The 19,390-nt window shown below is 40.3% G+C and overlaps 1 protein-coding gene across 1 annotated transcript in view; it reads left to right on the top strand.

The window, feature by feature from the left end:
* Positions 1-13,937, top strand: part of ADAM7 (ADAM metallopeptidase domain 7) — a gene marked incomplete at its 5' end in the record, with an annotated part of 22,485 nt that extends 8,548 nt beyond the window's left edge. Inside the window, 8 exons of the mRNA XM_006766447.2 lie at positions 605-791; positions 6,942-7,022; positions 8,216-8,294; positions 8,879-8,984; positions 9,374-9,473; positions 10,525-10,581; positions 12,602-12,696; positions 13,736-13,937. Coding sequence (XP_006766510.2) covers positions 605-791; positions 6,942-7,022; positions 8,216-8,294; positions 8,879-8,984; positions 9,374-9,473; positions 10,525-10,581; positions 12,602-12,696; positions 13,736-13,937 — 907 coding nt within the window. The remainder of the gene's footprint in view (positions 1-604; positions 792-6,941; positions 7,023-8,215; positions 8,295-8,878; positions 8,985-9,373; positions 9,474-10,524; positions 10,582-12,601; positions 12,697-13,735) is intronic.
* Between the last annotated feature and the right edge of the window lie 5,453 nt (positions 13,938-19,390).

The following is a 19,390-nucleotide window of genomic DNA, read 5'->3' as shown; positions in this document are numbered from 1 at the left end:
GAAGCCATATGAAGAAAGGTAGAAGTTGAAGTTGGAAGAGAAATGGAAGAATTGGAAGTTAGATCTGATTTTTAAAAACATGAGCTGAGTCCATATTTGTTGCTAATACTTGGCAGGGCTTTACAGGATTTGGCCTGAAAACAACAGTAGGTGAAAATGGGCAGTCATTGAACTTTCCTTACTTCCAATTACTTCCTAATCCTCAAAACAGAATTATAATAATCACACCTCATGGGTTTATTATAAGAATCAACTAAAGCGCTCTATGCAAGGGAGAATAAGAAAGAAATCTTAGCATCCTGATTCAAGTTACGCTAACTCAAATTACTAATAAAAATATTCTTCTGTAAGCTTAAGCTAATATAGATTTGTGAGAACCACAAAGATATCAGAGAGAAATATGAGCAATTTATAGCTTTGCCTATTCATCTCAGTTCCCTGGGTCAGGACTGGACTGCACCACAGTCTACCCTGCTTCTGGCCCTTCCGCAGGCTGCTGGCAAGCCCGGGCCTAGAAAACAGTGGCCAGGCCACTTCAGGGCAAACCTAGTCTCCGAAGTTCTGTTCTGGTCCCAAGACTGAGAATACTGTCCCTTTTCTCCAGAGACATCAAATGTGGAAAGATATACTGCACCGGAGGGCAGCACTCATCTTTCCTTGGAGAAGAAAAGATTTATCATATGAAGGTCCCAAAGAAGAATGTCACCACTGACTGCAAAACCTTTTATTTATACCACAATCCGAGAGACTTGGGCCTGGTTGCTCCTGGAACAAAATGCGGAGATGGAATGGTAAGATGAAAACTCTTTGTTTGATTAAACCTTCTTGGCTCAGCCACTGTAAAACATCTTTGGATCCTAGGATTGGGTCCAGAGGGCCTATATAAGAGAAAGCAGAAAAAAAGATTGGTAATTTTTGTATTGAGCAGAGTAGCAATGACATTTTCACAAATATTCATTTTATTTCAGCTTTAGTATATGAAATGATATGTACATATTATAAATGTGCTTAATTAGTATCTTAGAGAAGACATGGAATAAAATTATAGACATAATGTTTAAGTTAATTTGGCTATGAAACAGCCATACAGTTTTCATTTATTTTATTCATTGGGCCATATTTACTGGGCACATACTCTGGTACCAGTGACTGTGCTCCACCCCACACCCACCCCTTCCAGGCCTTTTAATTTGATGTAGGATAAGAGAGCAAAAGCATCCCAAGGCACCTGGGTGCCCTTTTTCCTTAGTTATACTACAGAACTTAGGACACAGATAACATAATAAAACCCTAATATGCAAATTGAGCAAACAGCGAAATGACTGGTGGAACAACTGGTCACTATGATGCACACTGACCACCAGGGGTCATAAGCTCAATGCAGGAGCTCCTGCTTTGAGTGTCTGCCCCCTGAGAGGGAGGTGACCAGCGGCAGCGATCAGGGGGCAAGGCTGGCTGGCGAGTGCCACCACTGGTCACCTTCCACAAACCAGCAGTCGGACATCCCCTGAGGGCACAGGCCAAGCTGAGCCCCACCCCCACCCTTCCCACCCCCCACCAGGGAAGAATTTCATGCACCAGGCCTGTAGTAGATAATTAAGAGACTGTATGTGGGAAGCTTGTATGAATAATAAGGGGAGTAGACAAGCCCTGGCCAGTGTGGTTCAATTGGTTGGAATGTCGGAGGAGAGGGGAGGAGAGGAGAGGAGAGGAGAAGGACAAAGTGGAGAGGGAAGAAGAGAGGAGAGGGAAGAAAAGGGGATTAGTCTGTACTCTGACACAAAGGAATTGCTGTAAAACTCTCTGTAGTTCTTTATTAAACATGCAAAAGTGGACAAATTAAAATAAGTATCTCACTCTTTCTCTCTAGTTGAGACTTAACTCCATGAGTTGTAAGGCAATGTTCCCCAGTGTTCAATCATGTATAGTCATGTATTGTGCAACAGCGTTTTGGTCAACAATGGACTGTATATACAATGGTGGGCCCATGAGATTATAATGGAACTGAATTTTCTGTAAGAAATGGAAGGACAGATATTCAGAAGATATTTTTTCTCTGATGGGAGAAATATCTGCAGGGTGTGGCAATAGATTGCCTCTCACTGACAGCACCTCAATTTTGAGGACAGAGATCACATCCCAGCCTGTCACCACTGACTTCCTTTGGCACAGAAGAGCCTGTTCCCCCAGCACTGTACACTTAGAGGGCACTACAGACCTCCAGTAGCTTGATTGTCTTCAGAGCACACTGCTCTAAATTCTCTGTGGAGGACATAAGATCCTGTACAAGGATACAGGTCCACAGGCAGTAACTTATAGTAATAACTATTTTTTTCTTTAAATGTGATTTTTTTCCATTTTTAAATTTTTTATTTTATTTTCTATTAGTTTCCGGTGTACAGAATGGTGGTTAGATAATCATATATACTTTGCAAAGTGTGCCCCCGACATTGCCAGTATTCAACTGGCACTATACATAGTTATTACAATATTATTTCCTACTAGAGGCCTGGTGCATGAATTCATGCACAGGTGGGGTCCCTAAGCATGGCCAGAAATCAGGGCTGATTGGGGCCGTCTCGCCTTGTCTGGGTCTGGGGTGCAGGTGAACCAGATTCAGGGCTGTCAAGACACCAGCAACAAGCTAACCAACAGCTGATTCTGCAAAGAATTGGGCTCCCTTCTTCCTCCTGTCTGGGTCCGGGGTGTGGGTGAACCGGATTCGGGGCTGTCAGGACCCCAGCAGCAAGGTCTGGGTCAGTGTGCATCATTGCTACCAGCCGGTCATTCAGTCGTTCTGGTCATTCCAGTTGTTTGGTCATAACGGTCGCTTAGGCTTTTATATATGTAGATATTCCCTGTCCTGTACTTTACAGCCTCATGACAGAGTACTGTAACTGCCAATCTGCACTTCTCAATCTTTTCCCCTTTTAACAACTATTAAGTGCCATTGCCACTTTAGTAAAAACTTTCCGTGATAGCCTGTCCCTGTACTGTGGAAATATTTTCAGGTTGTAATGACGGAAAGTATAGATAAGTTTTACTGTATGCATTAATTTAATGACAAACAGAGACCTTTGTGACAGGTAGGGTCAATAGAACAACAACAACAAAAATTTCCAAAGTCAAAATATTGGGTCCTCAGTTCTACACCCTCTCTATGTTAAACACCCTCTTTTCTTACGAATATTACAAAGTTCAAATATCTGACCACTGCTCCAACATCCAACAGACAAAGCTGTATTGCCATGCCTATCCTTTATGTTCCTTTGTCTCTTCATCTCAGTTTCTTATTCCTACTTATGCATATCCTCAGATCACCTTCCACTCCCTCCTGCCAGTCACTATTATGGTGATCTATGCTTTTCCCAGTCAGTTTCCCCTCAATCTTTCCCACCAATCCAGCCCACTTCTCTGTTCATGGAGCAGCACTGACCATTTCAATGTTCTCTTTCCAACACTGTTGGAAGGAGGCAGAAGGGATAGTGAGACTGTTTCTAAGGTCTACAGTAGTGTACGGTAATGTCCTAGGCCTTCAGCTTCACTCACCACTCACTCACTGGCCAGAACACCTTCCAGTCCTGCAAGCTGCATTCATGGTAAGTGCCCTCTTCAGGTTTATCATATTTTATCTTTTATATAATACTTTTCTACCTTTTCTGTGTTTAGATACACAAATAGTTAGCATTGTGTCATAATTGTCTACAGTATGCTGTACATACAGGCTTGTAGCCTAAGAGCAACAAGCTATATCATGCAGCCTAGCTGTATAGTAGGCTATACCATCTAGGTTTGTATAAATGCACTCTATGGTATTTGCACAATGACACAATCACCTAATGACACATTTGTCAGTACATATCTCTATCATTAAGTGACATATGACTGTATATTAAAAATCTGTTCCATAAGAATAAGCAAAGAGGACAAACAACACCAGGCATAAAATAATTGAATAGTGGAGACCAGTCTCAAGAATCAGAGATTACAGTCCCCTAAGAAACATATATATACTAGAGGCCTGGTGCACAAAAATTTGTGCACTCGGGTGGGTCCCTCAGCCCGGCCTGTGCCCCTTGCAGTCTGGGACCCTCCGGGGGATGTCCACCTGCTGGCTTAGGCCCACTACCCAGGGGATTGGGCCTACGCTGGCAGTTAGACATCCCTTTGGCAGCCCAGGAGCCCTTGGGGGATGTCCATTTGCCAGCGGGGAGCAGGCCTAAGCTGCAGTCGGACATCCTTAGCACTGCTGAAGAGGTGGGAGAGGCTCCCGCCATCATGGGTCCTGCTGGGGTGCCTGGCCAGTCTGGGTGAAGGGCTGAGGGCCGTTTTCAGGCTGGCTAAGCCCCCCAGCGGGGACGCTCACCCCATGGGGGTGTGGCCAGCCTGGGTGAAGGGCTGATGACTGTTTGCAGGCTGGCCAAATCCCCTTCAGGGTGGGGGTCCCACTGGGGTGCCTGGCCAGCCCAGGTGAGGGGCTGAGGACCATTTTCAGGCTGGCCACACCCCCTTCAGAGTGGGGGTCCCCACTGAGGTGCCTGGCCAGCCTGGGTGAGGGGCTGATAGCTGTTTGTGGGTTGTCTAAGCCCCACAGCGGGGATCCTCACCCATGGAGGTATGGCCAGCCTGGGTGAGGGCCTGAGGGCTGTTTTCAGGCTGGCCACAGCCCCTTCAGGGTGGGGGGGCCCACTGGGGTGCCTGGCCAGCCTGGGTGACAGGCTGATGGCCATTTTCAGGCTGGCCACAGCTGCAGGCTGGAAGCAGGTATCTGCGATTTATTTATCTTCTATAATTGAAACTTTGTAGCCTTGAGCAGAGCTCAGGGCTAACAGGGCAGGCAGAAAGCTTGGCTTCCTCCATTGCTGGGGACAGCCCAAGCATCCTGCTTGCTCCAGCTCCGTGGACACCACCAGCTTAGTTGGGTTAATTTGCATATTCACTCCTGATTGGCTTGTGGGCGTGGCTTGTGGGCGTGGCTTGTGGGTGTAGCAGAGGTATGGTCAATTTGTATGTTTCTCTTTTATTAAATTAGATTAAAAAAAGAGGATAATCCTTTGAAAAAAGTTAAATTTATACTTAATACAATTTAAAAGAATATTAAATCCTAAAATGTTATAATTTGCAATTAATAAGCACAGTCTTCAAAGTACAGAACAAATCATGGTCGCTAGTTTATTTGTAATTTGAACAGCAAACCATCAAATATGTACCACGTAAAAACAGTAAATTAGAAGCTTAACTTCTTAACACAGAAAAGTTAGATAAAGACATTTTTAAAAATAGCTCTAGTTGGTTTGCTTCAGTGGTTAGAACATTGGCCCATGGACCAAAAGGTTGCAGGTTCGATTTTGGTCAAGGGCATGTACCTGGGTTGTAGGCTCAATTCCCGGCCCTAGTCCAGGCGCATGCAAGTGGCAACCAATCGATGTGTCTCTCACATCCATGTTTCTCTCTCTCTCTGTCTCTCCCCCTCTCTTCCACTCTCTTTGAAAAAAAGAAATCCTCCATTGAGGATTAACAAAAAAATAAAAAATAAATGAAAACAAGAAATATAGTTCTAAGAAATATAATCCAGATCTAATAGAGATATCTAGACATTCTTAGATAAATATAACAGAATAGAGGTAAAATATAATTAAAGAAATAATAACAATAAATGTCCTTGAGCTGAGGAATGCATAAAATAAAAACTCAGTACCAGGAACAGTTCATAGAAAGAGAGGACATTTATACTTACCTTCACACAATGAAGTCAACAAAAATGAAAATAAACTGTCTGAAAAAGAAATTAAGAAAACTCTCCCACTTACAATATCATTAAAAACAATAAAATACTTTAAAATATTTTTAACCAAGGAGGTGAAATCTATACACTGAAAAATGTGACTTTGATGAAAAAAATTGAAGTCACAAATAAATTGAAAGATATTCTATGTCCATAAATTGGAAGAATTAATGCTGTTATAATATCATACTACCCAAAATGATCTGCAGGTTCCATGCAATTCCTACCAAAACCCCAATAGTATTCTCTACAGAAATAGGAAAAACAATTCTAAAATTTGTATGAACCACAAAGATTCCAAATAAGCAAAGCAATTTTGAGTAAAGAACAAAACTAGAAGCATCTTATTCCAAATTATGTAGTAATTTACACAACATGGTGGTGGCATAAAAATGGACATCTAGACCAATGGAACAAAATAGAGCTGAGAAACAAATCTATGCATATACAGCCAACTAACCTTTGACAAAGGCACCAAGTACATACAATGGAGAAAGTGCAGTCTCTTTAATAAATCGTGTCATGAATAACGGATATTCACATGCAAAAGGATGAAATTGGACATTTATGTTAGGCTATGAGCAAAGATTAACTCAAAATGAATTAAACACATAAATGTCAGGGATGAAACACCAAAACACCTAGAGGAAAACATAGAGGAAAGTTAACTGACATGGTTTTGGCAATGACTTTCTGGATATGACCCCAAAAACACATGCAGATTAATGTTTGAAGAATTAATGACACAGACATTTTAATAATTAAAAAGTTTGTGTACAACAATATTTGAATGCACAGTACATTATTTTCAAACTAGAGGCCCAGTACATGAAATTCATGCATGGGTATGGTCCCTAGGTCTGGCCAGCGATCAGAGCTGATCAGATTCCCTGACTCCTGGTCGCCTGCCATATTCCGCACCGCGCCCTCGTGGTGTTGCACGTCATAGCGAACAATCGAACTCTTGGCCTCCCAGTCGAACTCCCAAAGGGACACTTTGCATATTAGCCTTTTATATATATATATATAGATGCCCATCAAACCTTTACAGAAAATTTCTTATTACACAGAATATTCTACCTGTGATTATTTATATAGAAAAAAATATGTAAATTCTAGAATAAGTAATTCCAATATATCTTGGTTTTATTTCTAGGTGTGCATCAATGGTGAATGTGTGAATTTTGAGAAGTTCTACAATTCAACTAATTGCTCCTTTCAGTGCAATGAAAATGCTGTAAGATTTGACTCTTTTTAAAGTAATGTCTTACCAGACATTTATTGACATAGGACTTATTTCTGGACCTGTGTGTGTGTGTGTGAGTGTGTATACTCATGCACATGTTTGTATAGTGATTTTGAAATCAAGTGTACATTTGGGAACTGTTTTTCACATATAATAAATAAAATTGATCCAAAGAACCAAACCAGATATTACATATACATATTGCCAATATTGCAAGTATATGTTTTATTATTAGACTAGTAATCTAGAATCCCAGTACTTAAGCACATAAGATGTCTTTGAGCTGAGGAATGCAAAAAATGAAAACTCAGTACCAGGCAGAATTCATAGAAAGAGATGGACACCTAAAGTTTAATGTTGGATCCATCATAATATCACTTATATTTAAATTACATCATGCCAACATTTGCCTAAAGCTTTTGAAAAAAACAACAAATCATTATATATATATATTTTACTCAATACTATTCAATAATAGCAATGCCTAGCAGTCATGTTTGTGGGTAACATCTTTCCTAAGCCCAATTAATCAGTAACATTTATATAGAAAGTTGTATATATATCAGGCACTCTTTAAAGTAATATATATATATATATATATACACATATATGTGTAAAATTTTAAAACTTCATAACAACTGAAAAGGTGAGTCCTATTCCTAAGCCTACTTTTACAAATGGAGGACAAGTTAAACTTGTTTTTTGTGAAAGGAAAAGTTGATATTTAAACACAGAGTGTATGTTCTTAACTATTACACGATGAACTAAACATAGTTCCCTCACTTTTATCCCACATTAATATAACCTCGTTATTATTAAGCCTAGTTAGAGTCTGTTCTTTGGCTGTGATATATTCAACTTTAGCAAGGGCTGTTCCTTTAATACAATTGATGCCTTCTGGAAAGATAACTCAAGCCATCTTGTTTATCTGGTTTTAAGCTTTTGGAATCATTCTCTTGCTCAGACATCTTCAAGAGTGCTTGATTCTTGTACTTTGTTTGCTTATTTCTTTTAAAAATTGATTTTAGTATACAGTTTAATTAATCAATAAAAGTGTGTGTGTGTGTGTGTGTGTGTGTGTGTGTGTGTGTGTGATGGAGAACTAGCTAGCATTAAACTAAGTGAAGTGCAAAACACAGCTTATGCCAGTAATTTGATAAAATTGTGATTGACTGTTCTTCCAGGTGGATGGCAGTGAGCTCCAGTGCCAATGTGAGGAAGAAGAGATAATTGTGGAATGGGAAGAATCCTTAAATGTTACCAGTGAGCATCCTAGAATATACCATCCTGCATATATCAAAAGCCTAGCCAATGAAAAAGCTTTTTTCTTAATTTCTGAGTCTACTACATATATGTTGTGGTTCTGCATGTATTTGTATGGTCTTTTTTTCACATGTTTAAATACTCACATTTGAATTTACTCCCATTGCTTTTTAGAATTAATGTATCTTCTTCTAAATTTGCATTAGGTCTTCTAAGAACCCATAACCCAAAAAGGCTTTTTCTATAATCTGTTAATAACTGAAAATCAAAACTTTTCTGCTGATTGTGGTTCCCTTAAACATAAGGAGTGTTCATTGCTAACATAGATGGTAATTTGTATAATATTATGGCCTTTTCCTTTAAAATTTAAAAATTGTGGGGAAGGGGAATCAAAACATTTTAAGGAATAGAGAACTGGCTTGTAACAGCTCAGTTAAATGTTAATATTCTATTGTCCTAAAGTTTAAATCCGGGTTGAAGCTCATGGTTGTTTGTTTATTGGTTTGATGGTCTGATCGATGCTTCTCTGTCTTTGGATCTGTTTTTGTTCATCAGTTTATGTTGTTCATTATTTACCATTCCAGATATCTCCATCCTGGTTGTAGTCCTTGTCCTGGGTATCATCGGTATTGGGGGAATCGCATTTTTAATTCGCTACCTAAACTGTATTAAATTGAAGCAAGTTCAGAGGTATGTCTGTCTTCCCTATGTGTTGAAGAAGACCATTACTGAGAATATATTGGCTTTGTGTCCATAGACGGTACTTGATGGAGGCAAAATATAGCCTCTTATTAAAGACCAAGTAAGAGTAGCCAAATATCAAGTTCTAATCCCAATGTTTATCCCAATAGTTCCCAAACTTGATGGCACATTGAAATTACAGGGTTGTTGTTTTGTTTTGTTTTTAATTCTAATTTTGGTTTCTCCCTCTTATTTAATTGTTATAAGGTATAAGCGGAGTATCCATCTTTTAAAAATCTCCTTCTTGGTTTAATGTTAACCACTATCTTGTATCCCCTATCTTGTATCACTATCTTGTATCCCCTATCGTGTATCACTATTCCACTTCCTTTTCACAGCCCACCTCAAGATAGACTGGGAGTGGAGAATAAAGGATACTTTGGTGATGAGCTGCAAACCAGGACTGAGCCAATCTTACCTGATATTCATCCTCTACACGTGAGAAAATTTCATTTGCAATAATTGATTAACTTAAAAAAGTTAATTAATATGTGTTTGAAGTGGAAGTAGCCCTAAATCTAAATGAGGTAGAAGATGCAGAACAGTTTAACATAATTTCATACCACCAAGCCTTCAATCTACATATGGGGAGGGAGAGAATGGCAAGACCCAGTATTGACGAGAAACAATTTAGCCAAATTAGCACACTCATGCTTTAGAGAGTAAGTCAAAAAAAGAATATTCCAGGCTTTCTAAGATCACCCAAAATGTTGGTGTCTGTTTCTACCTCTATGTCCTCAATATCCTCAAGGTCACAGAGCAGGATGCTTCTTACTGAGAATGAGGTGCTGAAAACACCAAGACTCTCAATTGTATGTTTCTTGTAAATTAGCCATTATCATTATGTTTTCTTTATTCCTAGCTAAAAGGATGTGATTAAGATAGTGTTCAGCCTGGCTGGTGTGGTGCAGTGCTTGAGCATCAACCCATGAACCATGAGGTCACAGTTCTATTCCCGGTCAGATTTCCAGCTAGTTCCCCAGGATGGGGCATTCAGGTGGCAGATTATGGATGAATATCTCTCATCATTGATGTTTCTCTCTCTCCCTCTCCGTTTCTCTCTCTGAAACCAATAAAAAAACACACACACATGAAAAAAAAAGATAGTTTCTGTCTATACTTCCACAGAATCTGTCTATCACACAAGATGATCTAAGAAGATGCTGCACATAAAATCTGTACAGTCCTTTTCATAAACTGGTTTTACTGGAATTTCAATAGATATACTTTTTGAATGAAAGATCTTGAGAAATATTTGGAATTCTCTTACCAAATATATTGTTGGAGCAATTCACAAGGTTTACAAGGAAAAATACTTTCTTCACTTAACAAGAATCATCTTCCCCATCCTATCCCATAGGAATTTACAAACTATCTTAGATTTTTCATGAATCAGGAAGATGTCATCTGCGTGTGTATGTGCACATGTGCATGTGTGTCTATGTATGATATCTGATGCAGTTCCTGACACAACATTTATTTATTATAGAAACCTGCAAGTAGAGAGTTAAGAGGACTTGAAGATTCCAATCCACATGCCAAAATGGTAGGCTCCCAAGACAGATGGTACCTCCCCTACCCCCCTGATTACGTTTTTCAAAGGCTAGCGTCCTGTTGTGTTCTTTACATACTCACTGACTGACTAGGAACATCCTCTGCTCCTACCAAAAGAATAGAAGAATAGGACGGCTGACATTGTTTCCTCTGATATGCTGACATTTCTAGGATAATCTAGCAGGGCTTGCTTTCATTCAAGAGTTTCAGCCTGACCAAAAGAGCATGCTAGAATTCAAGTGTCAGAGTTTCAAAATGTAATGACAAAAACAAAACTTTCTTCTCAAACTTTTCTTGGCCAGTGTATACAAACTCATGAGCTCTCACAAAGTATTTTAAAGGACATAACAGTACTGGCAATCACAGAAAAGATATCATTTCTAGTGGTAAAGGTTTGTTTTTGTTTATTTGTTTGTTTGTTTTCATGATTGGTTTATCAAAGTTTTCACTTACCAAATCGGTAACTGACTATATCTGAGGCAGAACTTCACTTTTGTGTATGTTAGAAAATTTATCTCTGTGTTAGAAAATTTACCAAAATTGTGGAAGGAGACAAAATTATCAAAGGGAGACAAAATTAAGACTATATGGCTACATTTCAGAGTTTTTGTTTTCTTTCCTTCTTTCGTCCATTCATTGACTTTTGTTGAGTGTCTACAGCATGATGGCAAACCTTTTGAGCTTGGCATGTCAGCATTTTGAAAAACCCTAACTTAATTCTGGTGCTGTGTCACATATAGAAATTTTTTGATATTTGCAACCATAGTAAAACAAAGACTTATATTTTTTATATTTATTTTATATATTTAAATGCCATTTAACAACGAAAAATCAACCAAAAAAATGAGTTTGCGTTTCACCTCTGACACGCGTGTCATAGGTTCTCCATCACTGGTCTACAGTGTACTGGTTTAATATGAAGCTACCCCCCACAAAGCATTCTTACAAGAAATCCTGCCCAATACACCTTTATTGTTGGGATGGGAAAGAATGGATGTTTCTAATTGCCCTGCCTCTTCACAATGACGAACCTGTCTCATGCTGGAGTGTGAAGAGAGGCACTCCTAGTGCAAGCAAACTGGCTCCCTCTAATGAAAATCTAAATGGTTTTCTTTCTTTTGTGATAGGCTCATTCATTTTACAATAACTGCTTAATTAGCCCTGGCTAAGGAGAGCTGGGAAATGTCGATAAATGCAGTACAGCAATATCCAGAAAGATTATTGCAATTAGTAGATATGAGGAAGTAACTGAAATAGTACATGCTTATAGATTTTACCAAAACAACTTATTTTTAACCATATGTTTCTATTTAGAGCTTGAAATTGGATATCCAAAATGGCTGCGCAAGTCTAGGTTGAGGCTGCTGGATGCACGATCTCCACAACCTTCCCTCAATCTTCGCTACACAAATGTTGGTAGTTTTTCAAATGTTTTTTTATCCAGACAGAAAACATTGAAGAGAAACAACTTATTTCTGTAATATTTGCCTGCAGAATTCATAACATGTAGTGTAGATATATGCTGCAAAACTTACTATAGTTTTTCAAATCCTCTTTAGCTTACTACCAATATAAACAGTCTCCTTGCTCTGGGATTTCCCTATAAAATGTTAGGATAGTTACTTTAAAAGGAATCAAAACCTTGAAGATAATAAATTACAACCCTGAGTCTAAGAAGCAAAAAACCAAACAAAAGTGTTTATACAAGGTTAATTCCTTGGGAGTGTGAAAGTATGGGCCCATACTCACCTTCATTTGAACATGACATGATTACCACTCATTGTGGGTTAAGTGAAATCCGCTCCCACAGAAAGCCCAGAAATCCAGTGCTAATTAAAAGGTAGATGGCTGTTTTACTCATTTCCTTTTAGTGAAGGAGACAGAACAGTCACCCTAATTGCAGAATTATTCCTAAAATTGTGTTGGCAGCATTGGAGGACTTGAAATGTTCTGATTAATTCTAAATTCCTAGAATTTAATTTTTAAGTTCTCAAATCTTTAAAATTCCTTAGAACCTGACAGAGAAGTCAGAGGGTTACAAGAATTTCAGAAAATTTACTCCAGCAGAGAAGAAATGCGATTTCCATGAAGGGCTTGTGAGATCCTTGTAATAGATGGATTTGATCACGTAGCGTGTGATTTCTGTGCTGTCTCCACTCCTCCCTGTCAGTTGATTGTTGTCCTGGGAATGATTTCAGCTATTTCTGATACCAATGCTTCTCAGTGTGCTCTCCTGTGCTCTCTACTGTCTTTTCGTTAGCTATTAAGGCTGCATCCAATTCTTTTTCATTCCTTAAAATAAAGCTTTCAAGTGCTAACTGCAAATTTTATGATTCCATTAAATAAATGCTGCAAATCAAGGAAGACGGCTGGTTGTGCTTGGTGAGATTTTGTTGCTATGCTGACTGGTTGATGAGAGAAAAGAGTGGAGATCAGACAGCAGTGACTCAGCACTTTATACCTAGGCAGTTGATTAAGGATTTGTTGTTCTAATTAAAACCATCCCTTTAAGAAAGAATATTGATAAATATGTACTTAAAGCAGAAGATGCTAATTTACATATTTATGTAAATTTATGAAAAAAGAGAAATTCCATATAAAATATAAAACCTCATATATGCTAGCAAACAATAATCCTCTGGTGATCAAAATGAAGGGACAGTCAGAGACTCATATTCACCTGAACAATACACATGCTGCTGAACAGTATACATTTTGATGACATCTTATTCCCCCTGTAAAAGGATAGCCTTCTGATGCTCCCCAAATCGTCCTGCCTAATCACTCTAAACTTTTAACCTGCTTCCTTCTCTTCAGATAACCCCAGGGCCTTCTGGTAGCTAAGAACCTTTCTGTTTTAGGTAGTGCTCCTCAGTTTGCCCATACTGTTTCCTATCCCTTACAGATGTTATCTGCACCCCTTTCAAATGTTGCCACTACCTGCTCTGTTTCATAGGGACCTTTTCCTTCTAATACTGTCTATAGCTTAGGAAGCACTTTCAACCTTCTCCCTACCAATGGTCCCCTTGGAGGCCCTGTTCTGTCCCTGGTTATGGGCCAGTTATGATTTCATAATCTTAATATTTCTGGCCCTTGCCACCTCCAGGGGTTTGAATTCTTTCCCTTGAACCCACAATTGCTGACAGAACTCCTACTGTGAATGGACAGACCTGCCCAACCTGCAGTGTAAGTACCTCTGTCTTCCACCTTAGACCCATGAACTTCTTGCTGCCCTGCCCCATGCACAGCTTGAGAACTCTTCCTGATGCTGGTTCTGTCTACACTAAGACTGAACCTCTGACAGCCCTGGATGCGGTGTCCTGGCGTCCAGCTCTCCTCTGCAGCTGAGTCATGTGCTCTCTGCCTGGGGCAGAGGCGATTTATTTGGAACCTAATGAAGCTTGAGCTTCAGGGCCCATTCACACACTGCTCCTTCCAGGACTTCTTATCTAGTTTTGTATGTACACATTGTAAGGACACTCAGTGAGCTGGATTTGGGTGAGGAGGAGGAACTCAAGTAATTATCAGCAAAAGTGCCTACAGGAAACAAAGTCTCAGCAACAGTGAGGAGTAGATCGGCTCAAAACAGAATGGGGGCGGGAGACCTGGGAAAGAGAGAATGGCAGGTTTGAGCAGCTTTCTACACCCGCCTTGCTGACTGGAGAAATATACTCCTCTAGCATCACAGACAGGGTGAAAGCTGAGTGAATTTTGACTGTGTTCCTCAACATATATGCAGATCAATAGCCAAGGGCAGAAGCTTTACCAGCTCGGTGAGTTTGAACAAAATCTTTGCTCTAGTCACTGGCTACTGAGCCATGCAGATCCAGGGCAACGAATAGAAAAACAGTATGAAATATAAAAATATGAATTAAAACCCAAGCAGAGACACCAGCTGTATGTTTCAGGGGGCAGAGGGTGGGCAGGGTTCTGCAGTTGAAGTTCAGGCAAGTCATTTAAAAGAACACTCAGAAGAAAAGGGGAAATGTCTCCCTTATGCTCCTGACCAATTCCTGTTTGGCACTGCTTGATTCGAATTCATTTTTGCTCAAGTAAACTCTTAAAAATAAATAAATAAATACTCAGAAAAATAAATCAAAACCTGTATTTATTACCATATATCATCTATATGCTATTGTGTTAAGGGGTAGCAAGTATATTTTTATGTCAGTTCTGCCAGGAATACAGTGATGGTGATCTAAAACAAAACCAGCATTTCCAATAAAGCATTGATTATTATCAAATATCAACAAGTTCCACATAGCCACTTTGCTTTTTTCTCGAAGCTACTGTCCTGGTAGATGGTTGTGGAATTTTAGTGCATTGGTTGCACTAAAACTGGGTAGTGATATTCTAAAGAAAGGTAAGCATTCCCTTATTAGCATGCAAATGTGTAGGGCTGCCTATCAGCGAAGTTCCTACAATGACCACTAGATGGCGGTCTAGTAAACTAAATCTGTGAGCTAGAAAATTCCATGATTTCATCCCTTCGTCAGACAACCCTAGACCTTCAGAATCATGACTTTAAATAAACTTACTAAGAAATTTGCTAAACTCCTGTTTCTCGTTATTAAAAATGTAAGTCTGGGGGAATTTTGCTGCACACCACGTTCTTCTCCGCCAGGGTTGAGACTTGAAGTACACAAACAGGGACCATACTCCTTCCCTCACAGCGGGGAGCTGGGCTGGCACCTGAAAGCTTTGAATGGAGATTTTAAATTGGAAAGATAAATGCGACTCACTCGCGTTTTGAAGTCCAGTCTTCTTAAAGTTGATTTGCCAACAGCCCCAAAGTGATCCCATCTTTTTTGGGATCATTGTCAAGTTTTGGGGTTGTTTTTAAGTTTTGGGGTTGAGTGTTTTTTATTATTATTATTATTTTATTTTATATTATCTGCTTATCTACTTTTTTTGAAGACCAGGAAATGAACCACTGCTGCCATGGAAACCTGAAGGGCTCCCTCTTTCCCCAGGGACACATAAGGGATAGTAAATGCCAGGAAAAGCCACAGCCTGCTTGACTTATATGACTTTGTGGTGGACTGTTGATGACAGTTGATGTCTCCCTACCGATCATCAGGGAATGAGAAATATTGAATAGATTCCTGAGCTTATTGGAAGCTTCCTGATCACTTTCTAATGGAAGGTCAGGCTTTTAGGGGACTCAGGAGCCGTTAGGTTAGGTAGGGAAGTGACTGTCTTGTGGCCTGGACAGAATCCATTAACATCTTTCTCCAGGAAAAGCTGCAATCGTGAGCTATTTGTAATGGATATTGATTGCTCAGAAAAGAAGATACACATAACTTTAAATCTCAAGGGTCTCTAGGGATGAAAGACATTGAAGGGAGGGGGCCTTCAGGATCACAGGCGTGCTAGTTTGGAAGCAATTGTATCAGAGGTGACATAGAATCATAGATAAGTGGATTTGAAAGTCAGTGCTTCTTGCTCAAGGATATGGGTAATTTGCTGCCAGGAGAGCAAATACAACACTTATTGGGTACACACTATTTGTCAGGCACTAGTCTAAGCACCTTACATGTATTATTTTACTTAGCTTAAAACAATTCTATGAATTAACTGCTATTATTATCCTCATATTACACTGTGAGAAAATCAAACTCAAATAATTTTCCAAATGAGGGAACCAATTAAGTAGTATAGTCAGAATATATCCACCCAGGACGTCTAACTCCAAAGACTGTACTTTCAATGCCCATCGTGCTGCTGGTGTAAATGTGATTTTGTTCAGGAAAAGGCACAGGCCTCAGACTTGTGTAAGAGAAGTTAATGTATCTCACTCCCACGCTCACTTTTCATCCACCAAATTGCCCAGCCTTCTCAGCCACAGGAACAACGGTGCCGGGGTTTACACAGCCAGGAAAGGGACGGAAAGCCAGGCAGCTGTCACCTCCAGGTTGGCCAGACCCTGTCTGAGACGCTGCTATTCATGTGGCGCTGTATTTGGAGGTGTACCCGAGACTTGAATCATTTTACTGTTCTCCTGGCCACTCACTTGGGGGTGCTAGTGACCCTGGAATTTTTTTGTGTGGGTTTTACAACTACTTCAGGTTCTGGAAATGCTTTCTCAACAGAACAGGGCTCTGCCTGAGCGATGTATTAGCTCGGTGTAGCGTGCCTGGGGAAGCTCTCTGCTCCTGCCTCCACCATCTGTGTGCAGAGAAGGAAAACCAACAGTATTATTGACGCTTGGCAGCAGACAGTGGGTGAGGAGATAGCAGGGGTCAAGAAAGGGGCAGAACCTTGGATGAAACCTTCTTCCTTGCTTTAATAAAATAAAGAATGCACCGGGTGAGTGGTCGCTTTTAACACTTAGGAAAGAGAGAGGGTCTGCACTGCTCCTCCCTGACTCCCAGGCACCCTTTCCACCCTTCTCATGTGCTGCCCACTGCAAGTATGACAAGTATTTCACAGGCGAGGAAGCTAAGGATGAGAGGGGCCAGACATACAGCTGTAAAGAGCAACACAGAAATACGCGTATAGGCCTCAGACCAAAGCTACAGCTGTTACCCACTCCACTCGGGCTGGCCTAGCAGTCACCAATGGGACAGTGACATCACAGGTGACCTTTGAATGACCTTAGTTTATTCCTGGGAAAGGTGCCTGATCTAGAAAGGGGCTTGCTGGCAGTGGGTGAGCCTGTGTTTTTGTCATAAAGCTGTAGAGTATTCATTTTACTTCACATCGTCTCCAGGTTCTTCAAAGTAATGAATGATTAAAAGGAAGAAAATGTTCAAAGTCTATTGTCATTGCAACAGGAATCAAGTGAGCAACTGCTAGACATAAAAATATAAATTACTTTAAACAAGTCCTCCAGCATTTAAAATCATTCTCTTCCTACATGTAAACTACTCTGTTCTCTCCTATTATCAGCATCAGTCTCTTGATATAAAAGTTTATGTCAATGACCCAAAGGTGATGACATGAAAAAAAAACAACACTAAAGTCTGACTCGGGGACATGCCTCTTCAGGTCACCAGGGAAAGCCGAAAAAAAAAAAACAACACTAAAGTCTGACTCAGGGACATGCCTCTTCAGGTCACCAGGGAAAGCAGCTGGAGATTAAGTTGATCTTCTCTGAAACGTGTTTAATGCTCTCTCTGAAGAAGGACATGGTTTAAAATAGCATTAGCTACTGCAGTCTCTAGGCGGGCTGAGGGAAGAAAGAAATAATCTAAGTAGCACATTGAGCAAATTTGATGCCTAAATATTGAGACACTGCCAAGCAATTCAAAAGAAAAATAAATCAATTCATTCCATCTCCTTAATGCTGTCTTGGTAGTTTGACAGGTTTCTATGCTGAAAATATCACCAGCTGGACACTGTGTCACTCAAAATCCCAACTTCAGAAGTGAATTATCAGGCACCAGCCCAATCGCATGCCATACTCCTCCCTGGGTTCACTGGCATCTTCAAGTGAGCGAGCACCCAGACTCGGAAAAAAGATGAAGCGACAGACCACGTAGCACCATTTCTGGGATCACAGCACAGCCAGAGCCATCACCTTCTTCACTAGGACCTCCTCTCTCCAGGTGACGCTTTTAAAAGCAAACAAGCAAAAACTGGAGATGGAGAGCAATAACACTTGTAGACGTCAGAGGGACATTGGCATGAAAATAACAAAATAAATAAATAAAGATGGATACCACTTCAATTCTGCTTGTTTAACTATTCATTTGCTTCTTCATTCAACAGATATACATGTGTATAAAGCTCTGCCTTAAGAAACCCAAGCCTCATGGGAAAACAAGACCGGCTCCTAAAGGAATGATAGCATAAAGCAGTGAATGGCACAAAGGGAGAATTTTAACAAGTGTGGTGTTCCAGGGAGAATCAGGGGGTCTGCCTACCAGCTTTGATGGGTTCTCTCCTAGTGAGTAGACGGTGTAGCTGACTTAGGAGATGTATAGGGAAGTGTGGTGTGAGGGCAGCTCACAGGTAGTCTCTCTAGGGCAGTGGTTCTCAATCTTCCTAATGCCGAAACCCTTTAATACAGTTCCTCATGTTGTGGTGACCCCCAATTTCATTGTTACAAATTGAACATGATTAAAGCATAGTGATTAATCACAAAAACAATATGTAATTATATATGTGTTTTCTCATGGTCTTAGGTGACCCCTGTGAAAGGGTCGTTCGCCCCCAAAGAGGTCGAGACCCACAGGTTGAGAACTGCTGCTCTAGGGTATCTTAAGCTATTTATCTTAAAGACAATGAGACCTTATTAAATGGATTTATATGACAGTAACAGGATCAAACTTTTATTTTAGAAAAATAATGTCAGTCCTAATTGTAGGGTGGATTAGAAATGACGGGACTGTCCAGCTTAGAAGTTATTAAACTTGATAGGAGACCAGGCCAGGGATGGTAGAAACAGAGAAGCAGTCAGCGTCACAAAGCTTTTTATGGCAAAGGAGGGGACAGGGATGAGGTAGCGGAAAAGCTGAGATTGGCTTTTACGCTTTTGCTTTTGTAGAGGAGGCTTCATGGGTTCTCTCACCAACAAAAGGAAAGCAGTCATTGATTAGCAACAATCATCACCATCTGTCCTTTGAGACTTGCCATCAGTCCCAAGGCACTGCTCTGAGACCTGCCAGCCACTCCCTCCCCTGGGGTTGGGGGCTCTGGGATCAAAAACATTTTCCTGTTGGGCCAACTTTTAATTTAAGCAGGAATCCAATTCTGCTGGTTACTGCTCTGTGACTTGGGGCAAGAGGTTCCCCTGCCAGGGCGTTGGTTTTCTTGAGTGAAGCGGCAGTTCCTTATGGGGAGAAGCCCCTCTCCAG

The sequence above is a fragment of the Myotis davidii genome, unplaced genomic scaffold (genome assembly GCF_000327345.1).
Source record: "Myotis davidii unplaced genomic scaffold, ASM32734v1 scaffold502, whole genome shotgun sequence".
Lineage (NCBI taxonomy): Eukaryota > Metazoa > Chordata > Mammalia > Chiroptera > Vespertilionidae > Myotis > Myotis davidii.
The sequence above is the reverse complement of the archived record's forward strand: the minus strand, read 5'-3'. Positions and strand labels throughout refer to the sequence as shown.